Source organism: Hemitrygon akajei, chromosome 13 (assembly GCF_048418815.1).
Source record: "Hemitrygon akajei chromosome 13, sHemAka1.3, whole genome shotgun sequence".
NCBI lineage: Eukaryota > Metazoa > Chordata > Chondrichthyes > Myliobatiformes > Dasyatidae > Hemitrygon > Hemitrygon akajei.
Genome location: NC_133136.1, coordinates 61,941,274 through 61,963,553, shown reverse-complemented (window position 1 = coordinate 61,963,553; position 22,280 = coordinate 61,941,274). Strand labels below are relative to the sequence as shown.

The 22,280-nt window shown below is 40.4% G+C and overlaps 1 protein-coding gene across 6 annotated transcripts in view; it reads right to left on the bottom strand.

Moving 5' to 3' along the window:
- The window catches only part of atp8a1 (ATPase phospholipid transporting 8A1), a 366,447-nt gene that overhangs the window by 171,367 nt on the left and 172,800 nt on the right, over window positions 1-22,280 (bottom strand). For all 6 annotated transcript variants that reach the window (XM_073064740.1, XM_073064742.1, XM_073064739.1 and 3 more), the window contains one exon: window positions 7,073-7,178. In XM_073064740.1, coding sequence (XP_072920841.1) covers window positions 7,073-7,178 — 106 coding nt within the window. The remainder of the gene's footprint in view (window positions 1-7,072; window positions 7,179-22,280) is intronic.

The window sequence follows — 22,280 nt, the reverse complement described above, 5'->3', positions numbered from 1 at the left end:
TCAGAAGTGTCAAGGGACTTGGGGGTTCTAGTGCAGGATACCCTAAAGGTTAACCACCAGGTTGGATCAGCAGTAAGGAAAGCAAATGCTATGTTGGCATTCATTTCAAGAGGAATAGTGGATAAGAGTAAGGAGGTGTTGATGAGGCTCTATGGGGCACTGGTGAGACCCCATTTGGAATACTGTGTGCAGTTTTGGGCCCCCTATCTTAGACAGGATGTGCTGATGCTGGAGAGAGTTCAGAGAAGATTCACGAGAATGACTCCTGGAATGCAGGGACTAACACATGAGGAGCATTTGTCGGCTCTTGGATTGTATTCATTAGAGTATAGAAGAATGAGAGGGGATCTCATAGAAACATTTCTAATGTTGAAAGGGTTGGACAGAGTAGATGTGGAAAGGCTATTTCCCTTGGTGGGTGAGTCCAGGACAAGAGGTCACAGTCTTAGAATTAGAGGGTACCCATTTAAAACAGAGATGAGGAGAAATTTTTTTAGCTAGAGGGTTGTGGATTTATGGAATTAGTTGCCACATACAGCTGTGGAGGTCCAATCATTGAGGGTTTTTAAGGAGGAGATTGATAGGTATCTAATTAGTCAGGGTATCAAGGGATGTGGGAAAAAGCCGGAAATTGGAACTAGACGGGAGAATAGTTTAGCTCATGGTGGAGTACCAGAGCGGACTCGATGGGCAGAATGGCCTGCTTCTGCTCCTTTGTCTTGTGATCTTGTGAAAACACATACCAAGTTCAGATGGTTGGCTAGCTAAATAGCCAAAGTCATAGGACAGGAAAGCACACTAAATCCACACCAAGCAGTATCAAGCAGTGATACTAATTTTATTTTTCATCAAATCTTTCCTGCTCCCACCATTAGATTCTACCACTGAATTTGATGGTTGGGGAAATTTACAGTTGCCAATTAACCTAACAATCCACAAGACATTTGTGTCCCTCAAAAGTTTTGTTGTGGTGGAGCCAGACAGAATAGGAGACATCTAGGTTTTCACCCATAGCTTCAGCTGTTATTTTTTTTTAGCCAAAATAATGGGATATTGGAAATCAACCTCAGTAATTATGTAGAAAGCTTTCCAAGCTTACTCTGCTGATTTAATGTCCAGTGTTAAGATGTGCAATTATATACTTTTGGGTTAAATAATGCTTAGATAAACAGCCTTTGGATTAGGTCTACATTTTGCTCAATTATCCACTTAAATCAGTTTATTCCAATCCTCATCTTTTGAGTTTAATCCAACATTTGTCTACTTGTTGGGCTTCGATACCTCAAATACCACCTAGTAGCTTGCCAAAGTGGCCATTTCTTCAATGTGAAATGACAAGTAACTTGATGGGGAGAGTAACATTATCCTTCTTGCTCTATGTAGTTAAACTACTTATCAAAAGTGTTCTTGAGGATCAAAGAGAACACAGGTTTCTTGTGTTGAACAAAAACCAGGACATGTAAACTTATTCACTTTATGGTGCTGAAGTAATGTAACACAAGAGACCAGCTTCATTTATGAATAATTAATGATTATGAATAAGAGATTAGACAAGATTTATTAGCCCTTGGAGTACTAAATGTTATTTGCAGGTCCTTTGGGTTAACAAGTCCATGCCAAAAATCCTGCCCATCCAGTTAGTCTCAATTCCCTGCATTTGACCCATATTCCTCTAAGCCCCTCTTCTCCACATTCTCATCAAAGAGCTTCTTAATTATACTATTGTACCTGTCTCCTGTCTCAATGAATTCCTCTATATGAAACAGTTGCCCTTTTAAATATTTCTTCTCTCATCCTACATCTACCCCCCACCTGGGAATGTAAGGGCAAAGACGGATTTTGGGGTACAAGTGCATAGTTTGTTCAGAGCAGTATCACTCGGAGAGAGGGTGGTGAATAAAGGTGTTTATCCAGCTGGCTTTCATCAGTCAATGCACTGAGTGTAGGAGCTGGGATGTAATGTTGCAGCTACCATCGGTGAAACTGCACGTGGAGTACCGTGTTCAGTTTTGGTCACCCTTTTTACAGCAAAGATGTAGATAAACTGGAAGGAACACAGGAAACGTTTAGAGGATGTTGTCAAGACTAAAAGGCCTGAATTGTAGGGAGAAGTGGGCCAGGCTAGATGTGTTTTACTTGTATTTGTTGGGAGTTCCCTTATCTGATGAGAAGACTTACCATCCACCTCATCTATGTCTCACACAGTTTTGAATACTGTATTTCCATAAGTCATCCCTCATTCCCCAGCATTATTGAGACTGTATTAAATGGCAAATAAAAGACAGTCTTACAGACAGGTCCTAGCATTTCGGAATAATCCAGGAGAGAGAAAAACAAAAATCAATATTATTTTGTTGAAATTCAGCCTCCCACTGCTCAATCTAAATACATGACCGTGCATCTAAGTGCTGGATGTCTGAACCAGATGCACAGCTGCTTCTCCCTCCCCAGGGCTGTGTGCTGAGCCCACTGCTATACACTCAACACAATGCTGGCCATGAAAGCCAGCACCCTCCCAGGTGAGCAGCCACTGCCTGCAAAAGCAGCAGACGTGAGAAGAAATCTGCAGAGAGTCAACCCCCGTAAGGCAGTCAGGCCAGACATCATCCCAGGCCGAGTGTGCACCCAAACTCACTACCATCTTCAGCACTTCACTTCTCCAGGCTGCTGCACCCCCCCCCCCCCCCCCATACTTCAATTCAGCTACCATCACCCCAATACCAAAGAGCTCTACAACTTTAGAACTATTTACTTATTTAGCAATTCAGTGCGGAGTAGGCCCTTCCAGAGCCTCGAGCCACGCCGCGCCGGTAACCCCAGTGCACCTGATTAACCCTAACATAATCATGGAACAGTTCACCTGCTAACCGGTTCATTGTGGGACTGTGGGAGGAAACCGGAGCATCGGGGGGAAATCCATGGAGCGAAAGCACAGACTCCTTACAGAACTGCACTGGAATTGAACTCTGAACTTCAGAAGACCTCAAGCTGTAACAGCGTCACTCTCGCCCCTCTTGATATATTGGGCTTCATAAATCAAAGTACTGACTACAGGAGATGGGGTGTTATGTTGAAGTTGCATAAAGTATTGATGAGGCCTAATTTGGAGTTGTGTCTGCAGTTTTGGTCACCTATCCACAGGAAAGATGTAAATAAGGTTGAAAGAGTACTGAAAAATCTACAAGGATATTGCTGGATCTGGAGAACCTGAGTTATAAGGAAAGATTGACTGGGTTGGGCTTTATTGCTTGGAATGCGGAAGATGGAGAGCAGATTTGATAGAGGTACAGATGGGTCAATGCAAGCAGACTGTTTCCACTGAGGCTGTGTGGGGCTACAACCAGAGGTCATGGGTTAAGGGTGAATAGTGAAATATTTAAGGGGAACGTGAGGGGAAAATTCTTCACTCAGAGGGTCGTGAGAGTGTGGAACGAGCTGCCAGCACAAGTGATGTATGCGAGCTCGATTTCAATGTTTAAAAGAAGGCTGGACAAGTACATAGGTGGTAGGGCTTTGGAAAGCTGTGGTACCTGTGCAGGTCTACGGGAGTAAGCAGTTTAAATCTTTCAGCACGGACTGGATGGACAGTAGGGCCCATTTCTGTGCTGTACTTTTCTATGACACCACAACAATGAAACTGCAAGAAATTTCAAACTCCTGGGAGTGCCCATTTCACACAATCTCTCATGACCCCAGACACATCCTACACAGTCTATGAGGAGGCTTAAGAGAGCTGTACTATGCACATCAATACTCACAACCTTCTACAAATGCACAGTAGAGAACATCCCAGCATGCTGAATCATTGCATGGTATGGAAACTGAACTGTGGCTTACAGGAAGATTTTAAAGTGGGTTGCCAAAACTGCCCTATCCATTACTGACCTAACTTACCCAACATCGAGGATGGACTTGTACATACAGAAAGGTGCCAGAGAAAGGACAGTAATATGATGAAGGATTCCACCCACATGGACTGTTTGTCCCACTCCCATCAGGGAGGAAACTACTTAGCATCCACACCAAGACCACCACACTCAAAAACAGTTACTTTTCCCAAGCAGCAAGGCTGATCAACACCTCCACCTATTAATCCACCCTGCCATACCCATCAACACTATTACTTTACAATTTCTTATCAGTCACCTTATGTACAGACACTCCTGTACCGAGTGTCAATTGCGATGAAATGGCGGAGCAGACTCGATGGACTGAATGGCCGACTTCTGCTCCTTTGTCTTATGGTCTAATTTATGTGCGTATAATTAATCTATATATACACAGGATATCGTATTAATTATAAATATTGCACTTTATTATCTTAGTTCTTTGTCTTAGTGCTTTTTTATATGTTGCATCAGATCTAGAGGAGCAGTTATTTTGTTCTTTACACTTACGTGCTGGAAGTGACATTAAACAATCTCAAATCTATTGGAGATGACATTTAAAAGATGGGATTTAACAAATCCATTTATTTTCTGTTTAACAATTTAAAAAATCCATAAATTGAGTTGCAATTTACTATTAAGTGACCACTTGCAAAGATACTGTTGATTTGTCATATTACCCCCAAGATCAGCAATGCGGTAATCTTATTTTGGAAAAGTATGGATTAGTACAAGATTCACATCTCAAGAACTGAGTTACAAAATTCCAACCCACTCCAGAACCTGAGACACAACTAGGGATTTTTCTTTTTGAGATAGGTGGCTAAGCAAATCATGAAAGGTATTAAATTCTGTGTGTCAAAGAACAAATGAAAGGTCAACCTGAAGTTAAACTCTGCTTTTCTCTTCATAAGTGCTGCCTGATCTGCTGAGTATTTCAAACATTTCAAACAAACTGAGTCTGCTCCACCATTTACTCATGGCTAACTTTGTTTCCCTCTCATCTCATTCTCCCACATTCTCCCCTTAACATTATTACCAAACAAGAACCTATCAATACATTCCACAGCCCTCTGCAGTTACAAACTCCACAGATTCACCTGCCTCTGGCTGAATGTCTACTTCAGTTTGATTTACATTTGGGACGTGGATGTTGCTGCAAGGCCAGCATTTATCTCCAATGCCCAATTCACTTTGGGGGCAGAGATGTCTTCTTCAACTGCTGTGGTCATTTTATTGAAGGCACTTCCATGATACTGCTATACAAGGACTTGCAAAGGATTGGCAAGGGCATTCGACTTATATCAGAGCACACTGCTGATTAACTAGCGAGCACTTTTTGACCTCTTCCAAAGAGAGTTCCTATTTGCATTAGAAATAATTAACTAAAGGTGGATTTCTATGTACAACTGATTTGTTTATATGGCTGTGTGGTAAACCATGTATACCTGTCTGGACATGCCCCTCTGCTGACTGCTCCTGTGGCTCCTCCCACAGACCCCTGTATAAAGGTGATTGGGGCACTGCTCCTCCCTCAGTCTCCGAGATGCCGTGCTCCCTTTTGCTGCTAATAAAAGCCTATCGTTCACCTCCCGTCTCTGAGAGTTATTGATGGTGCATCAGGCCGATCTAGATAAAACTACTTTGCAGAATGATCACCTATTCATGCATGTAATGGATTCATTCCAAGGAACCAATAACAAGTGCATTTATAGCATAATAAATGTCATTGTAATGCCATAAGTGTACTAGGTATTAATAACTTGGAAAAAATCCAAAACTTGCAGAAATGATCTACAGAATTCAAAAATATGCCACCTTGAGTAGTCATAAAATGATCTCATAGTCCATTGTACAAATGTTAATGAAAATATGTGCCAACTTATACACACATTTTGCTTAACAAAGTAAACCTCAAGATAGCTGAATGATGTCAATTGCTTGAAACAGCTGCATGTCACAACTAGATCACAGTGCTAACAATCACACAAGCAACACTACTTCAGTTCATGCCAATATACGGAGTCCCAGCTCAGCCACTCAATCATGACCGATAAATTTTACAATGCCATTCTCCCACATTAAACTCCTTGCTCTAAATTCATTACCCTGTATCACGCACATGATATAAGATTAAGGACCAAAGAGAAAGGGAAGGTGAGAAGAGTTAAGAGGCCAGAGTGGGGATTATGGGAGGGGAGGGGAACTGAATTTTTTTAAACCGCAAGGAGAAATCTGTATTTATGCCATCAGGGTTAGAGGCTACCAGACAGAAATCAAGATGTTGCTCCTCCATCCTGTTTTAATTCAGATTTTCAGTATCTGCAGTTATCTAATTTTAATGACAAGTGGCTTCTGCTAAACTGTAATTAATGTTATCCACATAAATAACTCAGACAATTTGCAAGACTCATCTTCAGAGTGATATAGGATCTTCACAACAATGCAAAATCTGCCTTTCATGTTCATTTGTTTAAAAGAAAACAATTCCAGTGAAGTTGCTTTATCTCTGCATAGGATCACTGCCTTTGAAACTGAAATGAAACGGAATGTTTTTAGCCAGAGGGTGAACCTGGGAGTTTCTTGCAATAGAGGACTGTGGAGCCCAAGTCATTTGGTATATTTAAGGCAGAGACTGTTAGCTTCTTGATTGGCAAGGGTTTAAGTCTTGCAGGGAGAATGTGGGAGAGTGGCATTAAAAAATTTATCAGCCATGATTGAATGGCTGAGGAGACTTGTGGGGTCAAATGGACTAATTTTGCTCCTAAATCTGATGGTCATTTGATCTGTTACACTGATAAAGCATCATTCCAAATGTGGATCTCCTTATGACTGCTCTCATGACCTGACAAGTCGTCTGTAAAATAGACAGATGGGTTTCAGCCATTCAAATTCAGGGTTAACACAACTGCTAGAATGCCCAAAATATATTCCGGTGGCAGCTCTACTTGTTAAAATTGTCCATTCCCACCATAAATTTAGTTTAATTATCACATTGAGGTCTTGTGTTTTGATCACATTTACAACTCTTTGATTGGAAAAGTGTGGAAACAAATCATGCTGAATCATATCAAATTAGTTACAACTTTGCTGTAAGCGACCACATACTAGAAAATGCACAGGCTCTTAGCTATAATACAGCTATATGGTGTAATTAATCTGACCTGTTTGGTATTAATTCTCACCTGGGGATGAGGCTTGGTAGATTATCCTGTCAGCATCTCTCTCAGGCACTGCTGTATGGCAAATTGCCATCATTGTTAAAAATTCACAGATGACAGGCGCTGTGGGCTAAAATGTTAAGAAAGATTAACAACTCTCAGGAAAAGAAAACGTAAGCTGGATTTATAAAAGCCATGCATATACTTCACTTCTCAAAATAAAATGGCTTATAATTGTATTATTATTCACTCCATGCTCCATTCATCCGGGAAAGCAAATTCGCCAAATTTTCCAATGTTATATACTGTATACAGCGACTCTATCAATTCTTTTCATTACTGTGGAAACCTTTAACAGATCATTTCACCCCAACTCAAGCAGAGAAAGAAACTTCAGCATGTTCATCTTTCTTAATATGAATTAACTATTTTTAATACTGTATCTGGCATAGTAACTCTGCATGCCCTTCATAAAAAAAGCAAAAAGTTCTAAACGATGATCAAATTAATATGATTTCTCTGATAGGGAACGGAGTGTTACCAGTAATTCAAAGGCTATGGCAATTTTTATTTAAAGATTAGAGCTCATCTGACCTTTGGGAAGATGGTACATTTGAAGAGAATTTTTTCGAAGAAACCTCAGTGCACGAGGATCAGCTTTCGCTTTTCTGCTGTGCTCAGCAGCATTTTCTGGGTGGGTTAGCTTTAGAACACCATAAGGACATGATAAATATGAGGTCTGACAGTATTGGTGTAACTCCATGCACTTACTTATCAAAGGTAACCCAAAGCCAAGGTTAAAAACAAAATCCAAAAAAATTGAGGGATAATTAGAGCTTTAGTGGATGAACTCCTTTTTTTGGAAAGATATGAGAGAGGACCATTTATTTTCATCGCTGTAAATCTTAGACTTCAGAAACCTCTACCAATGAGTCTGTAACTTGAGGTTTTGCAACCACTGTACATTAGTTCATTTACTTATAACACAGCATAAAGATTATAGAAACGCACATCAACAGCAAAGTAGAAAAATACATTTAACCAAAAATTATTGCGAGGAAATCAGTACATTGCTTGCAGTGGGAAATTAAAATTCTGTGAAATTTCATACACCACTGCTATAATTTTTTCCCCAACAGTAACTAATCAGACGTAACTGGCAAAACTGCTTCAATTCAGGGCTTCATCACAGATGGCATAAAGCAAAGTGAAATATTTTTCTAATGGAACTGACACAGTCAAATTACCTGTACAACAGTTTCCACTCTATTTAAAAATATAAATCTGGCTAAGTCAATTGAAAATGATTATTAAATTATAGGTCACATCAACGCGTGGAAAACACATCAAAGCAACAAAAAAAACCAACTAATATATTCAGCTTGAGAACCAAAATATCATAGTTACTGGGAGAAACTGATAATTAACTTGGAAAGTTAGGAAAAAAAATTGATTGAAACTTACAAGCATTTTTTGATATTTCCCTTTTGGATTTCTAGTGTTACAACCTCAACTGTTGCTACTGTTACTGCTCTAGATGCCTAGATCTCGATCTGATCCCCAAGCCTCCTACAACTATATTTGAATCAGTGAATATAATAATGTGGAAGCAGCCATTGGAGAAACTCTTTTCCTGTGATGCTGTGCAAAAACGGTTCCTGGTCATCTGATTCACCAAACATGGGGATGCCAAACTTGCCTCAAATGTGGATTAAACTGGCCTGAGCAAATCAGTCCTTATGCACAACATTTGTATCTTTTTCAAGGTACGTTAAATTTTCATTATTGCAAACAACTCACAGGTACAAAAAAACCTACTTTTGAAGTTTAATGTTTCATATACAGTCGGCCCTCCTTATCCGTGAGGGATTGGTTCTGGGACCCCCCGCGGATACCAAAAAACGCGGATGCTTGTCTCTTATTTAACCTGTTTCAATATGGTGGTCTTTAGGACCCAGCAGAATCCCGGACCTTATATAACCTGTCTTTAGGACACGGCGCACTCTGAATCTGCAGTGTTTCTGTTCACGAAAATAATCATGATCACGATTGAAAATAAAGTGGAAGTAATAAAGTTATCGGAAAGAGGTGAAACACCATCGGTCATTGGAAAAGCGTTAGGCTACAGTTGGTCAACGATCGGAACAATTTTAATGGAGCATGAGAAAGGCCCTGCTCCGATGAAAGCTACAATTATTACTAAGCAACACAATGGTTTAATTATTGAAATATATGTTTCTTAAGTGTTTTATATGCATAGAAAGGTAAAATATATACTATATAACTAAGACAAATGTTTGACTAACTGACACTAAATAATACCAGATGTACCTATTCCGAATTCAAATGCGACTTAAAGACGGACTCAGGAACGGAACTTGTTCATAACTCGGGACTGCCTGTACTTTTAAGTCATTTCTAGATTATTTATAATACCTAATACAATGTAAATGCTATGTAAATAGTTATTATACTGTATTGTTTAGGGAATAATCACAAGAAAAAAAAGTCTGTACATGCTCAAACAACGAGTGCTGGAGAGAGAACTTCCGGGTTTTCCTGATCCACGGTTGGTTGAATCCGCGCATGCGGAACCCGCGGATAAGGAGAGCCGACTGTAATTTTAAAAATGACTCACCTTAAGTTTATTTTTATTCTGTTTTTATTGCCTACCAAGACTTTTTTCCTCTTTTTGTACCCAAATTTGACATTGCATACACTTTTCTAAAAACAACTTTTGGTAGGACTTTAAGTCTTTTTATCCATCCAACTTCTCAGATTGCAAAATGACAGTAAATAGCCACAGAAATAAGATAAAGCCTATAAAAGATTTATAATTTTGAGAAAAATGCTGCAACATCACACAGCACTTTTGAACTCCTATTATTTTTACTCTGAATACACTTTTTGATGACACGTGGTTGAAAGGTTAGATTTGATATATTGCCAGTTAATGCTTTAGTCTAAAGAAAGCAATCCAGTAGCAGCTTCGTACAGTACTGAGGAATTGAAAGTAAGCACATGCTTAAGTTTTTGTTTAAAGTCTTGAACCTATCATCCTCATACTCAGAAGTCAAATGCTTTCTTAAATGGATCACATCAGATATGATAGTTATGTAAGTGCAAATCTCTATTCCATAGGATTCCAATGGTAGGAAGTTAAAATAATTAGTTTTGTGGAAGTTACAAACTCCATATGTAACATGCTCTGTATTAAATAGTCTGTACATGCTTAAACGAGTGCTGGAGAGAGAACTGCCGGGTTTTCCCGATCCGCAGTTGGTTGAATCCACACATGTGGAACCCGCGGATAAGGAGAGCCGACTGTAATTTTAAAAATGACTCACCTTAAGTTTATTTTTATTCTGTTTTTATAGCCCACCAAGACTTTTTTCCTCTTTTTGTACCCAAATTTGACATTGCATTAATTGGACTAATATTGTGTATAAGGCCTTGGTGAGACCGCACCTAGAATATTGTGTGCAGTTTTGGTCCCCTAATCTGAGGAAAGACATTCTTGCCATAGAGGGAGTACAGAGAAGGTTCACCAGATTGATTCCTGGGATGGCAGGACTTTCATATGAAGAAAGACTGGATCGACTAGGCTTATACTCACTGGAATTTAGAAGACTGAGGGGGGAATCTTATTGAAACATATAAAATTCTAAAGGGATTGGACAGGCTAGATGCAGGAAGATTGTTTCTGATGTTGGGGAAGCCCAGAACGAGGGGTCACAGCTTAAGGATAAAGGGGAAGCCTTTTAGGACCGAGATGAGGAAAAACTTCTTCACACAGAGAGTGGTGAATCTGTGGAATTCTCTGTCACAGGAAACAGTTGAGGCCGGTTCATTGGCTATATTTAAGAGGAAGTTAAATATGGCCCTTGTGGCTAAAGGGATCAGGGGGTATGGAGAGAAAGCAGGTACAGGGTTCTGAGTTGGATGATCAGCCATGATCATACTGAATGGCGGTGCAGGCTCGAAGGGCCAAATGGCCTACTCCTGCACCTATTTTCTATGTTTCTATGTAAAATGTTGTGAAGAGAGATGTCAGACAGGAAGCGGCTTCCATTGATACCACAAACTTCAATTTGGATATCTTTATACAAAGACATACAGTAGCATGGAATTCAGAGCAAATTTATACTCCTTATTTGAGATACCATCAAAGGCAGCAGTTTTGTTTTATTAAATACATAACTTTTATATACAATCCCACTGTTTCTTCAATGGTCTCTTACTAGTAAGGCTGTTTACATAGAGATTTGGAAGATTCAGAACTCAAATAACAGAATAACATGCTAGAAAGCCAGAATCACATGTTAACTTTCTGGCAGCAGTACAATGCAATGCATACCAAATATAGAAAAAAATTAACTGAATTACATTAAGTGTATATGTACATCAAATAGTTCAGTTAAAAGAAGGTAGTGCAAAAACAGAAATAAATAAAAAAAGTAGTGAGGTAGTGTTCATGGGTTCAATGTCCATTCAGAAATCGATGGCAAGGGGAAAGAAGCTGTTCCTGGATTGTTGAGTGTCTGCCTTCAGGCTTCTGAACCTCCTTCCTGATGGTAGCAAAGAGAAGAGGGCATGTCCTGAGTAGTGGAGGTCCTTAGTGATGGGAACTGTCTTTCTGAGGCACTACTCCTTGAAGATGACAGGGATACCCAGGTACCCATGATGGAGCTGGCTAATTTTACAGCTCTCTACAGCTTACCTTGATCCTTTGCAGTAGCCTCCCCATACCAGACGGTGATGCAGCCAGTTAGAATGCTCTCCACGGTACACCAGTAGTAATTTGCAAGTGTTTTTGATGACATACCACATCTTCTCAAACTCCTAATGAAATATGGTCCCTCTTCTGCCTTCCTTTTAGCTGCATTGATATATTGGGTCCAGGTTAGGTCCTTGGAGATATTGACATCCAGGACTTAAAAATGCTCATTCTCTCCTCTTCTGATCCCTTTTTGAGGACTGATATGTCTTGCCCTTCCCGGAGATCACAATCGGTTAGGTCTTACCGATGTTGACAGCAAGGTTATTGCTGCAGCACCCCTCAACTAGCTGATATATCACACTTCTGTACACCCCTCTCATCACCATCTGAGATTCTGCCAACAAGGGTTGCATCATCAGCAAATTTATGGACGTCATTTAAGCTGTGCCTTACAACATAGTCTTGGATATAGAGAGAGTAGAGCAGTGGGCTAAGCACATATCCCAGAGGTGCACCAGTGTTGACTGTCAGCGAAATAAGCAGAACAGGTAAATAGAAAAGGTGTGCATCTCTTATTTACACCTCAGCCTCATTAGATATAGTGCCAGTATTCTTCCAAGTTTGAGACTTGGATAGAAACTGAAATGAAACCCAGTTAGATACATCAATGTAGCACTAGGGGGTGCTACAGAAGAGTTATTCAATGACTTCAAATAAACAAGAATCCCACGGATCTCTTTGAAGAAGAATATGCTGGAGAACATTTGTCTCTGTATCGGGAACACTACAAGGTCTTGAAATTGCATCCAAGGGGGATGGAACCAATGTCCTTCTCCAATTTGTATACTACAAAAATCTAGTCTTTTTCATCGTAATTGAGATTGATGATTGAACAAATTGAATTTAAGTACCCCGAGAGTCATCATGGCACTTTAGCTACTTTCTCCACTTGGTCTTGCAGTTTAAACAATTGTGCCATAATTCCCTTCTTCCATAAGCAGCTAACAGGATGCAATGTTTTTGTCTCTCCATGACATTTGGCACTAAGTGGTTATTAAAGCAATATGCTCGAATGCAAACCCAAATTGATTACTCAGTCATGCATCCGACAAAATTATGATTTCTATGATTTGATGACCACCACTCTCCCCCCACAGGTGGTGTACAGTAGTTGCACCTTGTACCATCTGCAAAAGGCACTGTAACTCCTTCTACGAATCAAGTGTCTTTCAAATTCACAATGTCAACTGCAAGGAAAATGGCAACAAGGCACATAGAAACATCATCACTTGCCATTGCTTTCCACAACACACATCATTCAGAAATACGATTATTCATTACCGCTATGTCCAAATCCTCAAAGTCCCCAACATCAACACATGGGAGCATCATCTCCATAAAGAGAGCAACTCTTAAAAAGCAGCAGCTCACTAGCACCTTTGCAAGGGCAATTAGATAATAAATATTGACATTGTAAGCGACACATCTCCAATATGAACAAAATACTCTTATACATATTACATGCCTCTGTGTATATGCAATAATAGTGATTTGCTTCAAAGAACTCAGGGAGGTATGGATCACTGATCTTGATGAAGGGATTTCATTCTGAAACCTTACCTCTACCTTCTCTTCCCACAGATGTTGCCTGACCGGCTGATTATATCTGTACTTTCAGTTATTGCAAATCTCAAGCATCTGCAGTTTTTGTTTTTCAAATTAATATCCTACAAATGGAGTTCAGAGATATTGATCTTATTAAAAACTCAACATTTCTTTCTCGACACTGTTGGAAACACAAAAATAAAGGAGAGAGAATAGATTTGCCAAGTGGATTGTAGGTGTAATGAGAAGAACCTGGCCGTATGGTGATAACAGGTTGCTGAGAAAGAACTTGAAGTAAATAAATGGAACAATGATTATACTTTATAGTCCTCAGCATAACTGTGGTGTGCTGCTGTTGTTATTATTTGTGAACTGCAAGTGCTCACTGTTTCAGTGCTTGTACATGTACGATTTTCAGAAATAGCCAGTGAATCATAGAAATAAATGATGCCTTTGCATCAGACATGTAACTGGCTAACCAATGACAGATATTTTCCTGGGATGTTGTTCTATATTTTGCAGCTGAGATAATGAAGATAATACCATTTGCTTCATAGCACTAGGATCAAAGCCTGGGAGTTCACATGCACACAGCCAAACACAAAATCTAGAAACGAGCATCAGTGATTGGCGCATTGTTTTGAACCTCCTCCCTGTGCAATCTTTAGAAATCAGTGGCCTGATTGCTACCTGGGGTTTTGTTGAAAATACATGGAATTGTTAATTTTTCTGGCACAATGTCTCTGAATCTAAATGACATGACTGCAATGAATTTTAATATTTTGCTTAAGTTTATGATACATTTAAATTTTTATTCTCAACTTTTGACAACTACGTTGTCTTTTCTCGATTACAGAGCATATTACAGCTTAAAATATCTGCATTTTAGCAAAATCAAATACATAGAAGCAACTGAGGCTACGTCCACACTACACCGGATAAACCTGTAACCGAAGCTTTTACTATTCGTTTTTACACACTAAAACGGCGTTTTCATCCCCCGAAACTGGAGCTTTTCAGAAACGCTTTCCGGGTGGGTATTTTTGAAAATGCTGCTCGGGCAGATCAGTGTGGATGGGATAACCGGAGAAATCTGAAAATGCTGTCAGACAGCAGCATGCTCTTTCATTGTTTTCTTGAACGCAACCTAACAATTTCAGAACAGACGGCAACGAGGCTGAAGCCAGAAGAGTTAGAAATATACTCACCAAATACTTTGACCCATAACTTACTGAATAAATAAGTATACTGTACTCACTTTGCTCTGTTTTCTGTCCTTACTTGTATGAAGGTGGTTTACCCATTTATGCAAGTACTTCTCTGACAATAGATGTATAACAGCCTAATGTAACATTGTATGGAAATACAAGATAATACTGATGCAGACATGTTTTATACATTTAACAAGGTGCTTTATTAATGCAACAGAGTTAGTCAGCTTTTCAATATTCGTCGTCAGCCGGATCATACAGACCGTGAACTCCCTGTCAGTTGCCTCCATACGCTTCAGTATTTGGTTTTTTTTACTTTGAAATCTTCCTGCACGAGAGCCAACAGCTGCCCGTCGTTTAAGTTTTTCTAGTCTGTAACTGAACAAACATGCACCGTCTTTCACGGCGACATTCGACACCAAACATGTCGCTTGTTTTCGGTAGATGTGTCCTGCGCATGTGCAGTAGGAGGAGATTCACCGAAATCTCCATTTCAATGTGGACAGAGATATTTTAAAAAATGCATAGTGTGGATGCCTATCGTTTTTATGCAAAACCGGCGTTTTCAAAATTATCCAGTCTAGTGTGGATGTAGCTTGACTTAGTTGAAAAGCAGATCGCAAAACTGGTTTTTTAATGATTCAAATCATTAAAAGGGGCAATCAATGCCCCTTTCTAAAGCATTATTAGCATGATAATGTTCATGACATTCTGTATTGATTTGTCAACAATTAATAATTGCTGACAGCCCAACAATAGGCATGCAGCTAACGCTGGCAGAAATTCAGATGGTGACGAGGAGGTGTATAGGAGCGAGATAGATCAGCTGGTTGAGTGGTATTGCAGAAACAACCTTGCCACTCAACGTCAGTTAGACCAAGAAATTGATTGTGGACTTCAGGAAGGAGCAGTCGATGGAATGCACACCAGTCTTCAGAGTGATCAGTTTCGGGTACCTGGGTGTCAACATCTCTGAGGATCAATCCTGGGCCCAACATATTGATGTGATTACAAAGAAGGCATGACAACGGCTGTACTTCATTGGGAGTTTGAGAAGAATTGGTCTGTCAAAGACGCCCTACAGATATACCGTGGAGAGCACTCTAATCACTTGCATCATTATCTGGTATGGAGGGGCCACTGCACAGGATTGGAAAAGATTGCAGAAAGTTGTAAACTTAGCAAGCTCCATCATGGACACTAGTCTCCCCAGCCTCATGGACATCTTCTAAAGGTGATGCCTCAAAAAGCCAGCATCCATTATTAAATACTCCCATCACTACAGAACAAATGCAAATAAGGGTGGAAGAGTATAGAAAAAATTTACAAGTATGTTTCTGGGCCTGGAGTTCCTGAGTTATAGGGAAAGACTGAATAGGTTAGGACTTTATTCCCTGGAACTTAGAAGATTGAGAGGGAGTAAATGCAAGCAGGCTTTTTCTACTGAGGTTGGATAGGACTACAACTAGAGCTCACAGGGTAAGGGTGAAAACTGATAAATTTAAAGGTAACATGAGGGGAAACTTCTGCATTCAGAGGGTTGTGAGAGTGTGGACCGAGCTGCCAGTACAAGTGGGTGTATGCAAACTTGATTTCAACGTTTAAGAAAAGTTTGGATAGGTACATTGATGGGAGGGGCATGGAGGGCTATGGTCCCAGTGCAGGCCATTGGAAGTAGGCAGTTTAAATGGTTCGTCATGGCTTAGATGAACCAAAGAGCCTGTTTCTGTGTTGTATCTTTCAATGGCTCTGGACATGGCTGCTTCTCATTGCTATCATCAAGGTGATGGTATAGGAGCCAAAAGATACACACTCAATGTTTCAGTAACATCTTCTTTCCCTTTGCTATCAGATTTCTTAATGGACAATAAACCCAGGTATACTAAGTCAGTATTTTCCCCCCTCTTTTTTTCCCTCTACTTACGAGCAGTTAATATTTTTAATATATATTTATTTTATTTAGTTTTATTATGTATTGCAATGCACTGCTGCGGCAAAACAATAAATTTCATGACATATGCCAGTGATTTTAAATCTGATTGTGCTTCAATATAGGTGATCTGCACCTTACTAGGGCAGGTGGAGGCTTGGTCCCGGAAAACAGTCTGCATTGTGATTTTATGCCATGTGAAACTGCGTCATCTGTGCATGCATCAGGAAATGAGAGTTAAAAAAATAAAGTGCATGTATTTACTTTTGTCCATATGTTCCATTAGAGTAAACTTCATTCAGTACATCAAATTTTTGGGATGTGATTTGTGGATTCTGCAAGGGCAAATTTTCTGTTACCCAAACACTCAAGGTACAGTATAAACATCAAAACCAATAGGTTTCACGAGTGAATCTGCAGATGCTGGAAATAAATAAAAACACAAAATGCTGGCAGAACTGCAGGCCAGACAGCATCTATGGGAGGAGGTAGTGACGACGTTTCGGGCCGAAACCCTTCATCAGGAGTAAACCAATAGATTTACTCGGTATTTACTGTGACTCTACACCATAGCTGTATATCAAATTGGTCCCTTGTGAATTACTATCCATTGGAATTGTTGATACATGAAAATGATGGAAATAAACAATAAACTCAAATTTCACCGTCATGGTTAAAGGAAGGATCTGATAGTCGGGTTTACCAGACATTGAACTACATAGACTCGGAATGCATTGTAATGCTCAAATTAGACCACAGAAATAGGTACAACAGATATAATTAAAAATTAGCAAGCTTCTCATAATTTTTCCCCCAAATATAAAAAATATTACACATCCTCAAAATGTTGGAGGAACTCAGCAGGCCAGACAGCATCTATGGAAAAAACTCTACTTTTTTTGCTATTGATGCTGCCTGACCTGCTGAATTCCTCCAGCATTGTGTGTGCGTAACTTGGATTTCCAGCATCTGCAGATTTTTTTTTGAAAATTAAACATCCATTTATTCAATTTAATAAAGTAATGGAATGTAACAGTTTGAAAACATTAGGAATTAAATCTAATTACTGAAGCTTTTTTTTGGATCAAAAATGGGTAAAGTGTAGAAAACTTCATTTAAAACTAAGTAGCCTCACGATAGCACAGATGCACAATGCAGATGTTCAAAAGACTTAAATGTAACAATAGACAGTTAATGGACAAACAAAAGGCAGCTTCACATTCTTGCACAAGTCATTTGGTTCATTGCTGGCTCTTAGACCCATCTCATTCCCCCTCAAATTTTCCCTGCAACCCCTTCTCCCTAAGTTTCCTTCCGCTCCCCAACCCCTGGTTTTATCACTCACCTACAACTGGGACCTTTATATAGTACCCAGTTAATACAGTCAACCTCAATGGTAATAATTGAACTTGTGTTGTTGAAGCCTTGAAGAAACAACTCGAAGTTATCTTGCTACTGTGCCAAGCAGCATGGTGATCAAAAAAGTTCTATAGTTCTATTACTATCCTTGTGATGAGATTCATTCTGAATCAAACCCATTTACATTTTTGCTTGTTTAAATCTAACCTATTAAAGGCAATCAGATCCACCAATTGTAGTTAGAAGTTATGTGAAGTTGTAATTAGCAGACCTGATAGCAGCAGATCGTCAACTGTTAAATGTCAATAAAAAGAAGTTAAGTTTAAGCAGAGCAGCCAAAGTGTGAGTGGACAATGTTAAGAATGGTTAGCTTCAGGGGTGGTTGAGTAAAGGTGAAAACTCCAGGCAGGTTTCTGGTAAGATTCTGGTGAGATTCTATCTTTCTTTGTCTGTTACAGACAGACAGACAGACATACTTTATTGATCCCGAGGGAAATCGGGTTTTGTTACAGCCGCACCAACCAAGAATAGTGAAGAAATATAACAATATAAAACCATAAATAATTAAATAATAATAAGTAAATTATTCCAAATGGAAATAAGTCCAGGACCAGCCTATTGGCTCAGGGTGTCTGACACTCCAAGGGAGGAGTTGTAAAGTTTGATGGCCACAGGCAGGAATGACTTCCTATGACGCTCAGTGTTACATCTGGGTGGAATGAATCTCTGGCTGAATGTACTCCTGTGCCTAACCAGTACATTATGGAGTGGATGGGAGTCATTGTCCAAGATGGCATGCAACTTGGACAGCATCCTCTTTTCAGACACCACCGTCAGAGAGTCCAGTTCAACCCCCACAACATCACTGGCCTTACGAATGAGTTTGTTGATTCTGTTGGTGTCTGCTACCCTCAGCCTGCTGCCCCAGCACACAACAGCAAACATGATAGCACTGGCCACCACTGCCTCGTAGAACATCCTCAGCATCGTCCGGCAAATGTTAAAGGACCTCAGTCTCCTCAGGAAATAGAGACGGCTCTGACCCTTCTTGTAGACAGCCTCAGTGTTCTTTGACCAGTCCAGCATAACTAGTGCAGTGAGAATGGGTCCAGGATCAATGAGTGTTCAATTGAGATGTAGGAACCCTGACAGACCTCCAGCCTCCCAGATAACTAATCTGCATGAAGTGTATCGAGCTGCAGCTCTACACAAACCATGCTAGAACTGGAACTGCAACTGGATGACCTTTGGCTCATACTAGAAAATGGAGAGGTGATAAATAGGGGTACCTAAGCTGCAGGAAGCAGGTAGCTAAGTTGTTGTCAAGAGCGGGAATGGGAATAGACAGCCAGTGCAGAGCACTGCTGTGGCCGATCTCCTCAGTAATAAGTATACCACTTTGGATAGTGTTTGGGGGGGGAGTGGTGTGGAGGAGACAACCTACCAGGGGAAAACCGCAGCGGCCAAGCCTCTGGCGCTGAGTCTGGCTCTGTGGCTCATTGGGGAAGTGGGGAGAAGAGGAGTGTAGTCTTGATAGGGGATTCAAGAGCAAACAGGAGATTCTGTGGACATGGTAGAGACATACCCAGATGGTATGTTGCCTCCCAGGATCAAGGAAGTCTCAGAAAGGGTCTACAGCCTTGTAAAGAGGGAGGGTGAGCAACTCAAAGTCGTGCCACATATTGGTACCAACAACATTCTGTAGGTAGAAAAGGGGATGAGAGAGAATATATGGAGTCAGGAAGAATGAAAGCTGAAGCAGGACCAAAAGAGTATTAATCTCTGAATTGTTGCCTGTGCCATGCACCAGAGGGAAAAAGAATAGGATGATTTGGCAGATGAACATGTGGCTGAGGAATTGGTACAGGGGGCAGGGTTTCAGATTTCTGGATCACTCTTCTGGGGAAGATGTGACCTGTACAAAAAGGATGGGTTACACCCCAACTTGAGGGGGACTAAGGTCTTTGAAAGGCAGGTTGGCTAGAGCTGTTCAAACTAATCGGCTGGAGTGATAAGGCAGAGAACGGGGCAGCTGGTATACAGTAAATGCAGTGCGTAGTGAGACAATAAAGATAGGCAGTTGAAAGTGCAAAATTGCATTCAGTGGGATGGATTACACTGACATATTTGAATGCACGCAATATACGGAAGGCAGATGATCTTGTAGAGCAGTTAGAAGTTGGCAGGAATGTCGTTGTGGGTATCACTGAGTCATAGCTGAAAAAAAGATCGCAGTTGGGAGCCAAAATCTAGGATACACATGATATCAAAAGGATTTGCAGATTGGCAGAGGGGGTAGGGTGGCTCTGTTAGTAAAACATGAAATCAAATCCTTAGAAAAAGGTGATATAGGATTGGAAGATGTAGAATCGTTGTGGATAGAGTTAAGAAACTGCAAGGGTGAAAGGACACAAATGGGAGTTATATCCAGGTCTCCATTCAGTAGCCAGGATGTGGGGAACAAATTACAACAGGAAATAGAAAGGACATGTCAAAATGGGAATGTTATGATAGTTATGGGGTGGTTTCAATATGCAGATAGATTGGGAAAATCAGGATGGTACTGGATCCCAAGAGAAGGAATTTTTAGAATGCCCATGACATGGCTTTTTGCGGTTGAGCCTAAAAGGGAAAAGACAATTCTGGATTGAATGTTGTGTAATAAATCAGATTTTATTGGGTAAGCTAACTCTCCTTTTTCCTTCCTGCCTGTTATTTTCTCAAAGAATTCCAACAGATTTGTCAGGCAAGATTTCCCCTTATGGAAACCACGCTGACTTTAGAATATTTTATCATGTGCTTCCAAGTACCCTGAGACCTCATCCTTAAAAATCGATTCCAACATCTTCAATTCAGGCTAAATCGCCTATAATTTCCTGTCTTTGGCTTCCCTCCCTTCTTAGAGTGGAGTGACATTTGCAATTTTCCAGTCTTCCGGAATCATTCCAGAATCTAATGATTTTTAAAGACCACTGCCAATACCTCCACAATCTTTTCTGCTACCTTTCAGAATGATTGGCCACAATCCATCTAGTCCAGGTGACTTAACCACCTTCAGACCTTTTGGATTTCCAAGAACCTTCTCCTTACTAATAGCAACTACACTGACTTCTGCCTCCTGACACTTAAAATTTCTAGCATAGCGCTGGTGTCTTCCACAGTAAAGACTCACTCCCTATGGTCATGCATTTAGTAGAAGGAATACATGTGTATTCTATTTTCTAAATGTGGAGAAAATACAGAAATCAGAGGTACAAATTACTTGGGAATCCTTATGTAGGATTCCTTAAAGGCTAAATTGCAGGTTGTGTTGTGATAAAGAAGCCCAATGCAATGTAAGCATTCATTGTAAGAGGATGAGAACATAAAGGCAAGGGTATAGTACTGAGGCTTTATAAGACATTGGCCAGACAGCACTCGGAGTATTGTGAGCAACCGTGGGCCCTTTATCTGAGATCCAAGTCCGCTGCCATGGACTTTACCAAATATGACAATAGATAGTTGTGGAGGAGTGTGCTCCCAGAAAATCATTCAGTCATTCCCCAACCAGAAGCCTGAGATGAACTATGAAATTCATAATCTGCCGAGGGCCAGATCAGACGCATTCAAGCCTGATGACCAAGAAAGTTACAAGAGGTGCAGGTACGGTCTCCGGAAAGCCATCTAATAGCCATAGCGGCAATTCTGCACTAAACTTGAATTGATGAAGGATGCTCGATAGTTGTGGCAAGACTCCATCACTATCACCACTTATAAAGTTGAATCAAGCAACATAGATGACAGCAGGGCTTCGTTTACAAGGAGCTCAATGCCTTCCATGCTTGCTTTGACAGGAACCATCACAAATTCCCACAGTCCCCAATGATCCTGTGATTTTAATCAGTGAGGCTGACGTGCGCGCATCTGTGGGTGAACCCACAGAAAGTATCCAGCCCAGACAAGGTACCTGGCCAACTACTAAAGACCTGCGCTGATCAACTGGCTGGTGCTTTCACTGAAATCCTTAACCTCTCGCCCCGGCAGTCTGAAGTACCTACCTGCTTCAAGCAGGCTTCAATTGTACCAGTGCCCAAGAAGAACTTGGTAACCTGCCTCAACGACTATCATCCAGTAACAATTGCATCCATAGTGATGAAGTGTTTTGAGAGGTTGGTGAAGAAACGTATCAACTCCTGCCTGAGATATGACTTGGATCCATTCCAATTTGCCTATGGAAGCAACTGGTCCACAGCAGATGCCATTTCATCGGCTCTTCTATCAACCCTGGAATATGTAGACTGTAAAGTCGTATATCATGATGTTCTTTATCAACTACAGCTGGGCATTCAATACCATCACCCCCTCAAACATAATCAATAAGCTTCAAGACCTTGGCCTCAATACCTCCTTGTGCAATTGTATCCTGGA